At 43.0% G+C, this 19118-nt stretch overlaps 1 protein-coding gene across 2 annotated transcripts; it reads left to right on the top strand.

The window, feature by feature from the left end:
• Positions 1-30: 30 nt before the first annotated feature.
• On the top strand, positions 31-17820 carry LOC135241039 (acetylcholine receptor subunit alpha). 2 transcript variants are annotated; one of them, XM_064311146.1, is made up of 9 exons: positions 31-81; positions 6049-6191; positions 6282-6326; positions 6595-6704; positions 8573-8768; positions 10810-11047; positions 11563-11786; positions 15425-15664; positions 16314-17820. In XM_064311146.1, exons 1-9 carry the CDS (start codon positions 48-50, stop codon positions 16443-16445), a joined length of 1362 nt encoding a protein of 453 aa, XP_064167216.1. In that variant the 5' UTR covers positions 31-47; the 3' UTR covers positions 16446-17820. The 2 variants fall into 2 exon arrangements, with proteins under 2 accessions (XP_064167216.1, XP_064167215.1); XM_064311145.1 differs by lacking the exon at positions 31-81 and adding an exon at positions 3527-3765.
• The last annotated feature ends 1298 nt before the right edge of the window (positions 17821-19118 follow it).

Here is a 19118-nt window from a genome sequence, read left to right as displayed (position 1 = left end):
TCTTCTTTGTTTTGGTATCTCCGGATGGGATTGAACCAGATGAAGCAATGTTAGAAGATCATCGACTCCTCTGTTCCTTTGGTAGGCAAACTGTACTTGGTCTGCCCTGCTCAGCTATGCTTGCTTAGATTTGTGAAAGAACCAGGTGCTCAATACACTTAATGTTGAAAGATGTTAATTTCACTGGTCGAAAGTCATAATGATCCCTTGGGTTGTTCTTCTTTGGCACAGGGAATGTGATAGATCTCTTCCATAAGTTTGGTACAGTGTGCTTTTTGAGTGACTGATTATATTTGATATAATTTGATATAAGTTGATATCATATATGTGCTGCTGTGATGTTTGTTGGCCTTGAAATGTCTGCTGTGAAAATGATCTTGATTGGATGCAAAAGCATGAATGATTTTTCTTTTTGTCACGGTTTACAGTTTTTACACTCAAACTTTTACCCCATCGAGTGCACCTTTCAATTACCAAACGTAATCTGTTACATTGCATTACAGGCATTTAGCAGACGCTCTTATCCAGTAAGAAAAAGCCTTAGAAAAATGTATGCAATCATCCTGTTTATGGTTCTTCTAAAATGAATGATAAAAATTATGTTTTTCATTTGGTTTTTGCAGATGATGTTAATAATCTTGTCGGCTGGTTTCTGGTCTGTTTGAGTTAAAAGGCAGTGTTTGAAAAACCTTGTTTATGAGGAAGTGGTTGGTTTAATGCCATGGTCCGCAACCCTGGTCCTGGAGAGCTATAGGCTCTGCTTGTTTTTGTTTATACTCTTCGCTTAATTAATCAATTAGAACAACTGATTACGCAGATAACACTCTTCCCCTGGTTACTCAGGTCAGAACTGGCTGCTGACTTTTTAGTGAGAACAAAAACCGGCAGAGCTTGTGGCTCTCCGGGACCAGGGTTGCAGAACTCAGGTTTAATGGAAAGAATATGCATGAAGTCTATAGCGGGTTTTCTAAGGTGATTTGATTGGTATGATGTTAGAGCTACGGTACAGTATAAATCTATTTTCCCTTAAACCATTTAAAGGCGTTAGATGTGGAAGTTGGGTTGTAACATTGGAAATGGCTATGCTCACCTGCTTGATCCAAATGATACCAGAGGAATGCATTCAAATTTAAATTCATAAAATTAATTCAGTAGGGCACGTTTAAACTTTTCCTTTTTATAGCACTTTTAATTGAGCAGAACAGAAAATGTAGACTAAAACTCCCTGCGTCGTAGTTGTTTGTGGTTTACAGTAGGTCTTTGGTCAAAACATTCCTTATGTTGCACTGTGGCTGTGAATTTGTAATTCTGATGTTGTGGGTTCGATTTCTAGGTGAGACACTGCCATTGTACCCTCGAGCAAGGCATTTCACCTGTCCAGCCGTATAAATGAATAGTGTAAAAAAATGTAATCTGTGTGGATAAGAGAACCAGCTAAATGCCTGTATGTGAGATAAATATATTATCACCTGTCTGAATGAGACCCACTTATGTCAGGTCATGAAGAGGACCTCACTTAGGTCAGTTCATGAAGAGGACCTCACTTAGGTCAGGTCATGAAGAAGACCTCACTTAGGTCAGGTCATTTCATGTAGGGCAGAAATCACAGTGGCAGAGGTTAAGTTCACATCATCCCCAGAATCCATGTTCAAGGTGATTGACTTGGCTGACGTCTGATGTTGTACGCCAAAAAGAGAGATGTTTAGAGAGAAAGAGATCACTGTGCGGTGAAAATAGAGCTCAATTCAAATGCATTCTGTTGACTGTCAGTTCACAATAGCATTTTCTGTCCCGAAGACTGCTAGACAGTAGTAGATGCCGAGTTTTATTTTTATTTTTATTTCAGTAGACTGTATGATAAAGATATTAATTAATAGGCAAAGGCTCACTTCAGCATGATGGTTCAGCATAAATGATTTGGAGTGATGGTTTATTCATTCTGTATGTTAGCGTTCGTAAATCAGAAAAAAAACAGAAGGGTCTGTAAAAGCCATGGGCTCTCAGTCCCTGTGTTGACTAATGAAGGAGATGCACAGGCTCCTGGGCATTGATATATATATATATATATTTTTACATAATCACATTTTCATAACAGCCACTCACAGTGATTGATGTGTCTGTCTCAGAGGGGCTGTGGGAGTTAAGGTGCTTCAAATATTTAAATAACCCGTTCTTCATTCACTGGAGTCACATCCATTTATTCATTCAGTCATTTAATTGGATAAATTGTTTCTAATTTTCTGTAAAATCCTTTAATCTTTATATTATTTAAAGTGATAGAATAACAGCTTTTAGTGTGGATTATTAAATGCCAAAAATCAGACCAACACCTGGGTACACCTGTGTATCATGTGTATTAACCTTACCACTACTGTGCGTGTGCTGAGAGAAAGAAGCACATGGGAGTGCATGTTCCTACTTTACAAAACCAAAGGAGCTTTATATATATATCAGCATTATCAGTTTTAATGTTGGACGCTACAGTATGCATTGCTGATAAAAAATATATGGATTCTGATAAAAGGGTCCATAATTAATCCTGTCTGGCTGGGTTCAATAGCTAAACTGATTGTATTCCTAAATGACATCATACGCATTTCTGTTTAAACTAAATTGAGTTTTGAACAGTTAGCCAACTTGTTTTATAGTCTGGAATTATTATCGTAAATCAAATCCATCAAGTTACTTTTTCTTTGAAGTGCACAAGTGGATGCACCGATTAGGGGTGTATGCCTTCAGTGAGTCCTCGCCATTGAGATCTTTCATAAATGCGGACTGACAAGATGAAAAGCATCTAGGTCTATCTTTCTCTCAAATTGTTCGTGTGGACTTTCATTAGACATATTCAAAGAGAACCCGCATGCTAGCAGTCGTTGAGAAATAAAATACAGGAATAACCAAATGAATGTATCGTTATATCGAAGTACTGCAGTTCATTTCGTTCACCTAAAATAAGATATCGTTCGCGAGCGACCAACCACGACTCTTAACCCAATGCCACACGCTAGAAAATGAAGAAGGGCTGTACGGCATGATATCGTTTAATTTACATTTTAATCGGTCCACATTATACATAGGACCTATTCTTTTCACAGGGACATGTTTTCAATCTGACGAAAAAGAAAACGCTTCCCTTTCTTTCTACAACCAAGGGGAAAAAAACATAACACTGGGTTATTCGGTCGTGGAAAGTTAAATGAATAAGTCATCTGAACTTATGTACAGCATTGCCGGAAAGCTGTGGTTTGAGAGTGGTAAAGAAATACAACCTTATTTAAAAAAAAAAAAAAAAAAAACGCTGCTACAACATTGCCAAACTTATACAAATGTAGCCTTATGCGACGTTGAGAAAATGTTGCTATTTCGCGCTAGTTTGGATATATTTTATGATGCTACGTATTTCTTTTAAATTGGCAAACTAACCTGGTGAGGTCAAACTTCCTAAGCGATATGAATAACATAATGATGAAACATTATCCCTTAGATAACTGCACGTGTAAAAGAAGAGAGAAACGTCAGCTGCTACACTGGAACACAACAGTGCCGTTGTTCCTGTCACTCAGCCGCGAAGACAAACACGCAGGACTGTTCGTTTGTAGCCTGCATTCATGTTCTTGCCTTTCACCGCCATCGGGATATTTCCAATACCGCAGAGTTAAACTTCTGAAATAACAGGATTTGAAATCAGATCTATGGTGTGAAAGTACGCAATGAATTATCTAAGTCTACTCTCGCAACTTCTGCCACTTATTAGTATTCTAACAGGTAAGATTTTATGCCTTTCATCTCCGTGATCTGTTACTATTTGTGAAATGTATACCGGTAAATTTCCTGAATGAGACTCATCCGGATGTCACGCTTATTCTGGAATTTTGCTTTTACCGGAGAGTATCAGTCTGCTTTTTTTTTTTCTTCCTGTATATAGGCTAGGTGTAATGCTAAATTGCTTTCTTTGGCTGGAACCTCACAAATGAAAGATAAATCATCAGATAGCTTTAATTCTCGTACAATATTTACCCTATAGTTTCCCACTAAGACAAAACTCCACGTTTCCATTGATTTAAAATGTATTTGAAACAGATGGAGATCTGGGTAAACTTTCGTGAACATTGAGGATTCACTGCTCCTAGGGAAATAATTTATAATAAAAAGTTTTTCTGCAGCCGAGGAGGTAGTTTCTTGATTGACAGAATTCTGTTGTAAGAACAGGCAGATGTATTCCTTGTCTGGTCCGTTGACTTTAAATAAAATCAAGGCTTTTGGTGCGTTCATTTAATCTTCACTAATTTTCTCCTTTGGATTTGAGAGCAATCATGAATTAATCTTTGGATGGAGTTCTGTGCTTAAATTTATACTTCAAGGTCATTCATAGAGTAATGGGATAGGGTCAAACCTGCTTGGGATTTAGGGGGTACTTTTCTACAATAATGATGACTTACTCAGGAGACCTTAGTCAAGCACATTATGAACCCTTTAGACACTCAGATTTGAAGTGATGAAATCATATTTGACCCTACCATGTTTACAGGCATCATCAGCTAACTCGGGTGGGACAGGTGGCACACACCTCTTGTACAGGAAGAGTAAGTGGGGCAATTCAGACTGAGGGATGGTCATATTTAGGATGGGTTGTAGAAAAGACTACAGCTGAGACATCAGTGGGTTTAGCTTGTATTAAGGGGCAGGTTTCTGCTGTGCTCTATACTATGTGTTCAAACAGCTACAGAGTATCATGCAATAACAGTGTGCGGCCATCCAGCCTGCTCTTTGTTGGGCTTTATGACTTCCTGTATGTAGCCTATATAAGGAATGCTGGCCTATACATGCAATGCTGAATACTACTGGGGGATGAATGGCAGCATCTTGTCTCTAGTCCTGTAGTCTTTTCCTGTTGTGATGACGGTAGGCATTGGCGAGAACACACAGACCACCTATTACACAGTGACTGGCTGTATGCGATGCATGTGGGGCATGCCTGGAATGGCCTCCTCTCTTACCAGCTGTCTGTACAGTTGCTGTCTCCCATCAGCTGATTGCTGTGCACAGAGCACATAGCTGTCTATTCAAACATACTGTGCACAGAGCACATAGCTCTCTATTCAAACATACTGTGCACAGTATGTAGCACTCTAATCATAGATACTGTGTGCAAAGCACATAGCACTATACTCATATTGTGCACAGAGCACATGACACTCTACTCAAACATACTGTGCGCAAAGTGCGTAGCACTATACTCAAACACAATGGGATTAGAAGGAGACAGTCGCAATCTTGGGAGAACCTGGGTGGCGCTGACAGGAGAAAGACGAGAGCAGAAATCCAAGGAACCTGTAACGTTTTGACAGCGATGTTAAAATGGCAGTGTCATCAAATGCTCTGCATTCCAAAAGCCAATTCTGGGAAGACCCATTGAATAGTTTAGCCCGTCAGTTTTGCCTGGTGCCTTGCAGGTTCTATCTGGTGCCCTGCTGGTTCTATCTGGTACCCTGCTGGTTCTATCTGGTGCCTTGCAGGTTCTATCTGGTGCCTTGCAGGTTCTATCTGGTGCCCTGCCAGTTCTATCTGGTGCCTTGCAGGTTCTATCTGGTGCCCTGCCAGTTCTATCTGGTGCCTTGCAGGTTCTATCTGGTGCCCTGCCAGTTCTATCTGGTGCCTTGCAGGTTCTATCTGGTGCCCTGCCAGTTCTATCTGGTGCCTTGCAGGTTCTATCTGGTGCCTTGCAAGTTCTATCTGGTCCCCTGCCAGTTCTATCTGGTGCCTTGCAGGTTCTATCTGGTGCCTTGCAGGTTCTATCTGGTGCCCTGCCAGTTCTATCTGGTGCCCTGCCAGTTCTGTCTGCTGCCTTGCAGGTTCTATCTGGTGCCCCGCCAGTTCTGTCTGCTGCCTTGCAGGTTCTATCTGGTGCCTTGCAGGTTCTATCTGGTGCCCTGCCGGTTCTATCTGGTGCTCTGCCAGTTCTATCTGGTGCCCTGCCAGTTCTATCTGGTGCCCTGTCGGTTCTGCAGGTTCTGCCTGGCCTGCAGACGTGACTGTTGTGTTCTGCAGGTTCTGCCTGGTGTTCCGAGGACGAAACCCGCCTGGTCAAAACCCTCTTCAAAGGCTACAACAAGGTGGTACGGCCTGTCAATGACTTCAAGGATCCGGTTGAGGTTACCGTGGGCCTTCAGCTCATCCAGCTCATCAATGTGGTATGAATAAACGGACCCACCACGCATTCCTCCTGTTTATCCTCTTTCACGCCGTGGTTTTAATCCTTAAATGCCTCCTTCTCTTCATAGGATGAAGTCAATCAGATCGTGACCAGCAATGTGCGGCTGAAACAGGTGTGGATTTCTGGAGTGCAGCTCAGAGTGTTCTGGGAACGGCTTGCTACTTCAGGGATTCCTGCAGTGCATTTTGGGAACAGTTCGCTAATGTGTCACATCGTTATTTCCAGTGCTGCTGGTTTTGAGTTATATGCAGATGGTCAAGCTGACACTTAGTCATATAAGTGTCTTTCCCTGAAAAATATAAATGTTTTTATGAACAGTGACATGATATATTAATTTGTGGACGTATGCTTTTGTGTTTGTTTTTTTTTTTTTAATCCAGACGTGGAAAGATGTGAACTTGCACTGGAACCCATCTGATTATGGTGGAATTAGAAAGATCAGAGTCCCATCCACTGACATCTGGCGTCCTGACTTTGTTCTCTATAACAAGTAAGAATCAGGACAGAACGCTGATTATTAATCTTACTGATGCATGATGGTCAGCCCAGTCCTCAGCCTATCTGAGTATGCAGATTAAATCCTCCAGTCAGAGGACTCTCCACCATCTGTCCTGCTTGAATAGAGTTAATTGCCTTACAGCGGAAGGTGCTTCAGTTTACCAAAGGCAGACCCCACATTTTTAATTGAAAGGTTTTTTAACCTGCAATTCCATTGAAATCCACAGTGTGTGGCTGTAGCTCCTGTTTCTGAAAGCATTGTAAGTACCTGTGATCAAGGTCTGATTATGTAGACAGAAATGGGAGGAACAGGGAATGCTCCATTTTCTATTTTAAGAGCTTTCTTGACGTATGTGGAATGTGTATTTTTTCATAATTATTTTTAGTTGTGTCATAATAGGAGATTATGGGTGATAGAAATACTCATCAAGTGGCTTCAACAGGCTGTACGATCTATTTTGAGGATATAAAGTCTCAATGCTGGAGAAAGCACTGGCACAGTTAAAGAAAAAAACATTTTATAATGGTATGACCACTTAGACCCTTTTGTTTGAAAGCCACCTTTTCTTATACTACAAAGGCATAAATTGGATTTTCATTCTAGTATTCAGTTTCAGTTTTAAAGAGTGTAAATGCAAGGTGTCAATGACATTGTTTTGAGTAGATCTTAGGGCTTAAATTTCACAGCAGCCATATAGATGTTACCATGGATGTCCTGTATTTTGGCCTTAAAGCCCTCTTAAATGTAACTACCTGCACTGAAATTTGTGTATACAGTATATGGCTGTGGCATATACTGTAGGAGAAAAAAAGTTGCCGGTCTTGACTTGTGGAAATAATTCTGTGGAGTGTAATTATTTACACTGCTTGTTAGTGGTGCTGTTTAGCAGTAGTTCCACTACCCCGGACATTAGAACAAAGCTCTGTCAGAATGCTAAGAATGTCAGGGGTAAGTTATCCTAGGTTGCATGGTGTGTTTTCTGATCGTACCACACAGTGGATAGACAGGAATGCTTTTACTCCTAAATAATAGCTGGTCAGGATGGATTAACATCCTCTGTTTCTCGGTGGGCGAACATTAAAGAAATGCATTTTGAAACATGTGCTATGAGTTATTCGTACCCGCTTATAAATAGACGTTCCTGTTACATCATTTTACTGGTGCCGTTCTTAATCTTCTCGGGTGACCACTTCCCACCCTGTGAATGAGGGCAGTGATCCGGGAGAAAGTCTGACAGCTGTTTTCCCTGAAAGAGTTTGACAGAGATGGCCTGAAAATACATTTTGGGGGGGGATGGGGTGGCAGGACAAAAGAATCAGCAAATCGTTAGCCAAATGAGTTAATGTGAATATACATGAAAGTGTAACTTTTTGAAACTTTTTGTTGTTTTGGCTCTGTACTCCAGGACATTGGATTTGAAATGGAGCAACGGCAGCAACGGTTAGGGTTAGGGTTCTACCTAAAATGGGGGAACTATCTATAAAAAAGGGCTGTAATTCCTACTCAAAAATAAAGGTGACATTCTGAACTTTAACCTCATAGCCATTGTTTCATTTCAGATCCAATGTGTGAAAACCAAGCACTGCCTACCACCACAAGAGCCTTATGCCAACCATCAAGTACGGGGGCGGACGGGTGATTATTTGGATCTGTTTTCCAGCCACAGGACCTGGATGAGTCCAGAGCCAAAACAACAAGAAAATTTAAGTTATAAAAGTTAAATACAGAAGAACCTAAGAATAAATAATGAGGAGAACAGGCTATTGAGCCCATCTAGAACATAAGAACATAAGAATAATGAGGAGAACAGGCTGTATGGCTCGACATTTACCCAGAGTATTGTTTGTTTTTCCTGGCAGTGCTGATGGTGACTTTGCCATTGTGCACGAGACCAAGGTGCTACTGGAGTACACGGGCATGATCACCTGGACGCCACCCGCCATCTTTAAGAGCTACTGTGAGATCATCGTTCTGCACTTCCCCTTCGACCTGCAGAACTGCAGCATGAAGCTTGGCACCTGGACCTATGACGGAAACCTGGTGGTGATCAATCCGGTACTAATGCGCCAAACTCACCATCCCTTTAAAGGACTCTGTACTAATGCGCTAAACTCACCATCCCTTTAAAGGACTAGCGCGCCAAACTCACCATCCCTTTAAAGGACTCTGTGCTAATGCGCCAAACTCACCATCCCTTTAAAGGACTCTGTACTAATGTGCCAAACTCACCATCCCTTTAAAGGACTCTGTACTAATGCGCTAACTCACCTACCTTTAAAGGACTCTGTCTAATGCGCCAAACTCACCATCCCCTTTAAAGGACTCTGTGCTAATGCGCCAAACTCACCATCCCTTTAAAGGACTCGTGCTAATGCGCCAAACTCACCATCCCTTTAAAGGACTCTGTGCTAATGCGCCAAACTCACCATCCCTTTAAAGGACTCTGTGCTAATGCGCCAAACTCACCATCCCTTTAAAGGACTCTGTGCTAATGCGCCAAACTCACCATCCCTTTAAAGGACTCTGTACTAATGCGCCAAACTCACCATCCCTTTAAAGGACTCTGTACTAATGCGCCAAACTCACCATCCCTTTAAAGGACTCTGTGCAAGCCAAACTCACCATCCCTTTAAAGGACTCTGTACTAATGCGCCAAACTCACCATCCCTTTAAAGGACTCTGTGCTAATGCGCCAAACTCACCATCCCTTTAAAGGACTCTGTACTAATGCGCCAAACTCACCATCCCTTTAAAGGACTCTGTGCTAATGCGCCAAACTCACCATCCCTTTAAAGGACTCTGTACTAATGCGCCAAACTCACCATCCCTTTAAAGGACTCTGTGCTAATGCGCCAAACTCACCATCCCTTTAAAGGACTCTGTACTAATGCGCCAAACTCACCATCCCTTTAAAGGACTCTGTGCTAATGCGCCAAACTCACCATCCCTTTAAAGGACTCTGTACTAATGCGCCAAACTCATCATCCCTTTAAAGGACTCTGTGCTAATGCGCCAAACTCACCATCCCTTTAAAGGACTCTGTGCGCCAAACTCACCATCCCTTTAAAGGACTCTGTGCTAATGCGCCAAACTCACCATCCCTTTAAAGGACTAGTGTGCCAAACTCACCATCCCTTTAAAGGACTAGTGCGCCAAACTCACCATCCCTTTAAAGGACTCTGTACTAATGCGCCAAACTCACCATCCCTTTAAAGGACTCTGTGCTAATGCGCCAAACTCACCATCCCTTTAAAGGACTAGTGCGCCAAACTCACCATCCCTTTAAAGGACTCTGTACTAATGCGCCAAACTCATCATCCCTTTAAAGGACTCTGTGCGCCAAACTCACCGTCTCTGGAAAGGACTCTGTTGGGATACTGTTTGGTCAATTTTTAAATTTGCCTCATTCACTTGATCCCATTTACATTCTGTTTATGTGTTTATACCGTACATGCTAAAATTATTAGGTCACCTGTGGCTCTTAAAAAAAAAAACATCAAGTAGAGAAAACTTCAGCTAATTTATGTGCATTTATTGAATAACAAACCATTTTCCCATGTCTACCTACAATAACACAAAAATATGTGTTTTACTTAAAAACAATCTTAGACATGACTTTCCTTAAAATAGCCTAATTTGGCTTTAATTACAATTAAACAAATTACTGGAAGTCTTCTTCTACTGTTTACATCTCTGCCCATCAGCTGGACCTTCCTGAGTGTGTACTGAACACTGCACCTAGAAATCTTAAGTTTCTTTTCAATTTCTCACTGGGAATAACCTTCTTGCTACAATATGTTTACTTGGTTGCACACATCTAAGCATAACTCCTTCTTCTTTGCCATATTTCTTGCAACTTTAGTGCCTGTTTTAATTGCGCTACAGGCTAAATGTTTTAGGCTACCTGTGGCTTAAGAAAACTTAAAGGTAGATAAGAATGCACTCAATTCAATTATCCTGAATAGCTGAATAGTTCAATTTGCTGAATAGCTGAGTATATACACATATTTGGAAACGGGGTTTTTAATTTACTTGTGTGACTGAATGCCTGTGGCTAGTGTACTCATCTCCATGAGATGATCTGTTTGCCCACCAGGACAGTGACCGTCCTGACCTGAGCAACTTCATGGAGAGTGGCGAGTGGGTAATGAAGGACTTTCGCAGCTGGAAGCACTGGGTGTTCTACGCTTGCTGCCCGGAAACACCCTACCTGGACATCACCTACCACTTCCTCATGCAACGGCTGCCACTGTACTTCATTGTCAACGTCATCATCCCCTGTATGCTCTTCTCCTTCCTCACTGGCCTGGTCTTCTACCTGCCCACTGACTCAGGTATGGCTCCCTGGACGCCTCACAGTCATTGAGTCCACTGTGAATTCCTCTATACCAGCGTTTTCCAGGGGAAAATGTGAGGCTGTCTGTCTGACAGCTAAAGCAGACCGTACAGGACAGTGCAACGGTCCTAAGCACAACAGTAAACCTACAATTCAAAGTCTGAAAAAGAAAATATTTAGGATTTTGGTTTGGGCAATTTTTTCACAGAAGGCTTCGGCATGTTGGGTTATTATTGATTGTATAAATTATAAAAAAGTAAATCTGTTGTTTGTGTGATTTGTCAAATGAGGTAAGATTTATTTACTGTTAGGACTTGGTGAGGACCAGAGGAGGGTTAGTTATGTCCTAATATGTAAGACCATGGGATTGAAAAGTATACGTTCTATATATTCTGTATACTCAGTGTATATGATGTGTGTGTGTGTGTGTGTGTGTGTGTGTGTCTCTGTGTGTGTCTGTGTGTGTGTGTTTGTGTGTCATGTGGGCTTGGTGGGGCCTTGTGTGTCCCTCAGGTGAAAAGATGACTCTCAGCATCTCTGTGCTGCTGTCCCTGACTGTGTTCCTGCTGGTCATCGTGGAGCTCATCCCATCCACCTCCAGCGCTGTGCCGCTCATCGGGAAGTACATGCTCTTCACCATGGTCTTCGTCATAGCCTCCATCATCATCACAGTCATTGTCATCAATACCCACCACCGCTCCCCCAGCACCCACACCATGCCACAGTGGGTCCGTAAGGTGGGTACAGCTAAACAACCCAGCCCCCTGTGGGTACAGATAAACAACCCAGCCCCCTGTGGGTACAGCTAAACAACCCAGCCCCCTGTGGGTACAGCTAAACACCCCAGCCCCCTCTGGGTACAGCTAAATAACCCAGCCCCCTCTGGGTACAGCTAAAAAACCCAGCCCCCTCTGGGTACAGCTAAAGTACCAAGCCCCCTGTGGGTACAGCTAAAATACCAAGCCCCCTCTGGGTACAGCTAAACAACCCAGCCCCCTCTGGGTACAGCTAAAGTACCAAGCCCCCTGTGGGTACAGCTAAAATACCAAGCCCCCTCTGGGTACAGCTAAAATACCAAGCCCCCTGTGGGTACAGCTAAAGTACCAAGCCCCCTGTGGGTACAGCTAAAGTACCAAGCCCCCTCTGGGTACAGCTAAAGTACCAAGCCCCCTCTGGGTACAGCTAAAGTACCAAGCCCCCTCTGGGTATGAGCTAAAGTACCCAGCCTCCTGTGGGTACAGATAAACAACCCAGCCTCCTGTGGGTACTGTTAAATTACCCAGCCTCCTGTGGGTACAGATAAACAACCCAGCGCTCTGTGGGTACAGCTAAAGTACCCAGCGCTCTGTGGGTACAGCTAAAGTACTCAGCCTCCTGTGGGTACAGATAAACAACCCAGCACTCTGTGGGTACAGCTAAAGTACCAAGCCTCCTGTGGGTACAGATAAACAACCCAGCCTCCTGTGGGTACAGCTAAAGTACCCAGCCTCCTGTGGGTACAGATAAACAACCCAGCCTCCTGTGGGTGCAGCTAAAGTACCTAGCCTCCTGTGGGTACAGCTAAAGTACCCAGCCTCCTGTGGGTACAGATAAACAACCCAGCCTCCTGTGGGTACAGCTAAACCACCCAGCTTCCTGTGGGTACAGATAAACCACCCAGCCCCCTGTGGGTACAGCTAAACACCCCAGCCCCCTCTGGGTACAGCTAAATAACCCAGCCCCCTCTGGGTACAGCTAAACAACCCAGCCCCCTCTGGGTACAGCTAAAGTACCAAGCCCCCTGTGGGTACAGCTAAAATACCAAGCCCCCTCTGGGTACAGCTAAACAACCCAGCCCCCTCTGGGTACAGCTAAAGTACCAAGCCCCCTGTGGGTACAGCTAAAATACCAAGCCCCCTCTGGGTACAGCTAAAATACCAAGCCCCCTGTGGGTACAGCTAAAGTACCAAGCCCCCTGTGGGTACAGCTAAAGTACCAAGCCCCCTCTGGGTACAGCTAAAGTACCAAGCCCCCTCTGGGTACAGCTAAAGTACCAAGCCCCCTCTGGGTATGAGCTAAAGTACCCAGCCTCCTGTGGGTACAGATAAACAACCCAGCCTCCTGTGGGTGCAGCTAAAGTACCTAGCCTCCTGTGGGTACAGCTAAAGTACCCAGCCTCCTGTGGGTACAGATAAACAACCCAGCCTCCTGTGGGTACAGCTAAACCACCCAGCTTCCTGTGGGTACAGATAAACCACCCAGCCCCCTGTGGGTACAGCTAAACACCCCAGCCCCCTCTGGGTACAGCTAAATAACCCAGCCCCCTCTGGGTACAGCTAAACAACCCAGCCCCCTCACGGTACAGCTAAAGTACCAAGCCCCCTGTGGGTACAGCTAAAATACCAAGCCCCCTCTGGGTACAGCTAAACAACCCAGCCCCCTCTGGGTACAGCTAAAGTACCAAGCCCCCTGTGGGTACAGCTAAAATACCAAGCCCCCTCTGGGTACAGCTAAAATACCAAGCCCCCTGTGGGTACAGCTAAAGTACCAAGCCCCCTGTGGGAACAGCTAAAGTACCAAGCCCCCTCTGGGTACAGCTAAAGTACCAAGCCCCCTCTGGGTACAGCTAAAGTACCAAGCCCCCTCTGGGTATGAGCTAAAATACCCAGCCTCCTGTGGGTACAGATAAACAACCCAGCCTCCTGTGGGTACTGTTAAATTACCCAGCCTCCTGTGGGTACAGATAAACAACCCAGCGCTCTGTGGGTACAGCTAAAGTACCCAGCGCTCTGTGGGTACAGCTAAAGTACTCAGCCTCCTGTGGGTACGGATAAACAACCCAGCGCTCTGTGGGTACAGCTAAAGTACCAAGCCTCCTGTGGGTACAGATAAACAACCCAGCCTCCTGTGGGTACAGCTAAAGTACCCAGCCTCCTGTGGGTACAGATAAACAACCCAGCCTCCTGTGGGTGCAGCTAAAGTACCTAGCCTCCTGTGGGTACAGCTAAAGTACCCAGCCTCCTGTGGGTACAGATAAACAACCTAGCCTCCTGTGGGTACAGCTAAACCACCCAGCTTCCTGTGGGTACAGATAAACCACCCAGCCTCCTGTGGGTACAGCTAAACCACCCAGCTTCCTGTGGGTACAGCTAAACCACCCAGCCTCCTGTGGGTACAGCTAAACCACCCAGCTTCCTGTGGGTACAGCTAAACCACCCAGCTTCCTGTGGGTACAGCTAAACCACCCAGCCTCCTGTGGGTACAGCTAAAATACCAAGCCCCCTCTGGGTACAGCTAAACAACCCAGCCCCCTCTGGGTACAGCTAAAGTACCAAGCCCCCTGTGGGTACAGCTAAAATACCAAGCCCCCTCTGGGTACAGCTAAAATAGCAAGCCCCCTGTGGGTACAGCTAAAGTACCAAGCCCCCTGTGGGTACAGCTAAAGTACCAAGCCCCTCTGGGTACAGCTAAAGTACCAAGCCCCCTCTGGGTACAGCTAAAGTACCAAGCCCCCTCTGGGTATGAGCTAAAGTACCCAGCCTCCTGTGGGTACAGATAAACAACCCAGCCTCCTGTGGGTACTGTTAAATTACCCAGCCTCCTGTGGGTACAGATAAACAACCCAGCGCTCTGTGGGTACAGCTAAAGTACCCAGCGCTCTGTGGGTACAGCTAAAGTACTCAGCCTCCTGTGGGTACAGATAAACAACCCAGCGCTCTGTGGGTACAGCTAAAGTACCAAGCCTCCTGTGGGTACAGCTAAACCACCCAGCCTCCTGTGGGTGCAGCTAAACCACCCAGCTTCCTGTGGGTACAGCTAAACCACCCAGCTTCCTGTGGGTACAGCTAAACCACCCAGCCTCCTGTGGGTACAGCTAAACCACCCAGCTTCCTGTGGGTACAGATGAACAACCCAGCCTCCTGTGGGTACAGCTAAAGTACCCAGCCTCCTGTGGGTACTGCTAAATTACCCAGCCTCCTGTGGGTGCAGTTTAGCTGTTGGCTGCGGTGTGAAAAAAGCAGACTGGTGACACCATGTGTTCCAGAGGAGAACTGCGGATGCCTACACACCTCCCAAATTGGCATTGGTAGCAAATAGCTAATTGAACATTCCAAATGTCCTCACTTCCTCAGTGGATTGTAAAATATATATTAGAATATGTCAGTCATTTCAGGGAGACATCCTGTTTCTGAAAAAAAGTGAAGTTACAAGGGTAGGCTATTTTAAGTTTAAATATAGGTAGTGTTAATAGCGGGACGGATATTTGAAGCAACTGGATATTAACATGGTCCTTATAGGTCATTCGAATGTATATATGTACATAGTACATGAGTGATATTTACCATGTGGTAAATGTGCGTGAGTTTGTAAATGCATTCCTTCCTTATTGCTGCAGGTTTTCATCGACACCATTCCCAACATCATGTTCTTCTCCACCATGAAGAGGCCTTCAAAGGAGAAGCAAGCAAAGCTTGTTTTTGGAGCCGACTTCGACATCTCGGACATCTCTGGCAAGCCGACTCCAGAAGCTGTCGTCTTCCAGTCCCCCATAACCAAGAACGCTGACGTCCGCAGAGCCATCGAGGGGGTCAATTACATTGCCGAAACCATGAAGTCTGATGAGGAATCCAATAACGTAAGGCCTTAAGCAACAGGCTAGCATTTTAGGAGCCTTCGGCTTTTCCCAAACAAAACAGAGCCTGTCCTGTCTCTTAAATTATGTCAATCACCTGAGGAAGAGTTGCTCTTCTGTTCTTCCTTACATATCGCACTAATGCACAAGCTTCCCAGTCATCGAATGTGCACTTTCTATCACAGTTTCTGACCCTATTTATTGAAGTCTTTCTTATAGATCTAAATGCAGATGTCACTTCAGTCACTGTTCCTGTTGAAACATTAACTAGTTAAGTAGTCTTTGTAACTGCAGCTACTGCCATCCGTGCCCCTCTTTCAAAGTTACTCAGATCTTTTGTCCTCTTCATCCAAAATTTAGGTCAGCTGGGCCTGCTCAGTATTTTTATACATGCCACAGGGCATGACTGTATGTTAATTGCTTAATTGTATCATTGTATCATGCAGTACACCAGTATGGAAACATCTGCATTTGTTATGTTTCTTCACTCATTTATTCAGGTTTTTCCTGTAATTTGCCACCCGTCTGTAGTTCCCCCTATTTTTTGTAAGTTTGTCCAGTTACTTTTGCTCCCCTAAAATAGGGTGACTATGTATAAAAAGATCCATTGATCTGTACTGTCTGACTCTCTTCTTTCCTTTGCTCTCTGCAGGCAGCTGAGGAGTGGAAGTTTGTTGCCATGGTACTGGATCACATTCTCCTGTGTGTATTCATGGCTGTGTGCATTATCGGCACTGTGAGTGTATTTGCTGGTCGCCTCATTGAGCTCAGTATCCAAGGATAGAAGCCCTGAGACCCACAGTTCCCTGGTGATTACAGTTCAACTGTCCTACAGGAGGTTACAGTTCTACACCCACACCCACCCAGGTTACAGTTGCACACCCACACTCGCCCAGGGTACAGTTCCTGACTCACTCATTTTCAGTTAATTTTCAGTCTTTACAACCAGTTTGCCCTGTATTTCTTGCACACAATTTAACTACAACAAAAAAAATTATGGAGATGATTGTATACTTGCCTGATTGCCTGATCATTTAAGAAATTTTGAATTTTGAATACTAGTTTTTATCACATTCAGAAAATCTAATGAGGAACTTTGAGACACAAATCCTTGGAATCTTGAATGAGAAATTACCTTAATTTCACTTGGGTTTCAATGCAGACATTTCCAGTGAGGTAGAGTTTTGGAGGTTTGCAGGTTTAGATTTGCTTGCCTTGTTCTGTTTTGCTCCGGTGTTGTTATAGCACCCAGTCTTCTTTGCATTTAAAACTGGGGAACAAATCAGCTGGTTACTCTTAAAATATTGAGGTATTCGGACCTTTTTAAATACTGTAATTATAAAAAAGAACAATTAGAAGTTTATTTAGGTGTTACCTTTCATACATGGTTTTCAAAGTTCTTTACAGATTTTTAAAAGTAAAAATGAAATTAGTAATGAAATAAAAGAAGCTGGTGTTTGAATACACTAAAGATAAAAGTAATTAAAATGAAAACTAGTGATCAAAGTTCACTTATTTATTCAGTTACCCTTTGCTTTTCTGAATGAATGATTATATTTACTGTGATTCTATAGGTTCATTTAAAAAAAGATGAATAACCTGATCATTAGTTAAACATGCTAAGGGGGGAGGTTTCTCGGTTTCTATGGGTTTCTAAAAACTTCTGTGTACTCTTTAGTGAGTAGTAGGCTGTGAGGTGGGTGAAGGAGGTGTTGTAAATACAGTTTAGTCTGGGTAAAATGAACTCTTAACTAATAAACTCATCATGTAAAGACTAGTCAAACTGTGGGAGATGCAAGGATAACCGGAGGCAAACATAAGTTCACAAAAGTAGGCAAAAGTGACATTTTTATATTTCCAAGTGGAAAATAATATGAAATGTTCCTGTATATTTAAACTGACAGTGTTGATAGTAGAGAATAAGAGAATAAAATCATTTTTTGATTTCACTGTTCTTTTGAGCTTGTTCATGTATTTAGTTTTATTCTCCTTGGCCTGGCAAGAGGAGAACATAGACACATATTCATTTACCGAAAGCCATTTCATTTTCAATAATATACAGAAAGGTCAAATGAAGTGAAGTTTAATTTCTACCTAGCTAACTAGCTCGCTATTTGTTTAACTTCTTGTTAAAAAATGCTCTTTTTTTTTTTTTTTTTTTTACATATGCACCAGTGTTATTTTGGGATCAGAAGTGTGCCTGTGTGAAATATGGTGGTGTTTTTTTTGTTTCTGAATTGTGCTGCATATACAGATCCTGGAGCACATATAAATACTGTACCGGGACATTTTGACCAAAGACTTAAAAGCCTGTGCTGCAACTATCTCTGTGCAGTGATGGCTGAAAATGTAGTGACAGCTGCTCACTTAAACTAACATTAAACAAGACCAGGTCAAAACCTAGTATATGGCTGGACCTAACACATGTGATCCGGCCGACCAATGGTGTAACTTCATAACTCAGCCGACTAATGGTGTAACTTCATCACTCACTCAGTCACTCAGTCACAGACATTCGCATTTGTATGGCTGGCCTCGCTGTTGCAGTCCAGCCAAATACTGCGTTGGTTTTGACAAGCCTCTGCACAGGCTTCCTCAGCTGTGGTCTTCAATGTAAACCTGAGGAAAGGGCTGTGTACACTAAACAGCACCGAAACCTGGGAAAACTATGTACATTTATTCTAATAAAATTATTATTTGAAAAAAATTAATTGTTTTGCTGACAATTTTTTCTGGAAAAAAAACACTGACTTTTAAAGAGCTTATTCAGTTCAATCAAATGCATGTGGACTGTTTAAGGGTGTATGCAATTCAATCAAATGCACTTGGTCTGTTTAAGGGCATATGAAATTCAGTCAAATGATCTTGATCTGTTTAAGGGCATATGAAATTCAATCAAATGCTTTTGGACTGTTTAAGGGCATATGAAATTCAATCAAATGCACTTGGTCTGTTTAAGGGCATATGAAATTCAGTCAAATGCACTTGATCTGTTTAAGGGGATATGACATTCAGTCAAATGCACTTGATCTGTTTAAGGGGATATGAAATTCAATCAAAAGCACTTGGTCTGTTTAAGGGCATATGAAATTCAATCAAATGCTTTTGGACTGTTTAAGGACATATGCAGTTAAGTGAAAATGCACTTCCATTGCCCTCCAGAATTGTTGGAACTGTTGTTAATCTTTGGTAAATATGAAAACAGGCTATGATAAAATTACATTCTTTATCAGTTTGATTTTGAACTCAAAATGTAACAGAAATCTAACCTTTAACTGAGGTCAGATTGTTCAAAGAAAATTATTCATCAAGAAATAAGCATTTTACAAAAACACGTGTCATAATTATTGGCACCCATAGAAATTCTTATGAACTAAAAGAAGTATGTTGCCATTTATATTTTACTTTTTTTAAAGTCTTGGTAAACTCTTAAGTGGTCATCCGCGACATCCTGTTT

Source organism: Anguilla rostrata, chromosome 15 (assembly GCF_018555375.3).
Source record: "Anguilla rostrata isolate EN2019 chromosome 15, ASM1855537v3, whole genome shotgun sequence".
Taxonomy (NCBI): Eukaryota; Metazoa; Chordata; class Actinopteri; order Anguilliformes; family Anguillidae; genus Anguilla; species Anguilla rostrata.
The sequence above is the reverse complement of the archived record's forward strand: the minus strand, read 5'-3'. Positions and strand labels throughout refer to the sequence as shown.

Excerpts from the sequence above, each read along its gene's own strand:
- LOC135241039 (XM_064311145.1), top strand. The coding sequence starts at position 3,711 with ATGAATTATCTAAGTCTACTCTCGCAACTTCTGCCACTTATTAGTATT. Across the intron at positions 6,327-6,594 it reads GCAATGTGCGGCTGAAACAG|ACGTGGAAAGATGTGAACTT; the intron begins GTGTGGATTTCT and ends TTTTTAATCCAG. Across the intron at positions 11,048-11,562 it reads CTACCTGCCCACTGACTCAG|GTGAAAAGATGACTCTCAGC; the intron begins GTATGGCTCCCT and ends TGTGTCCCTCAG.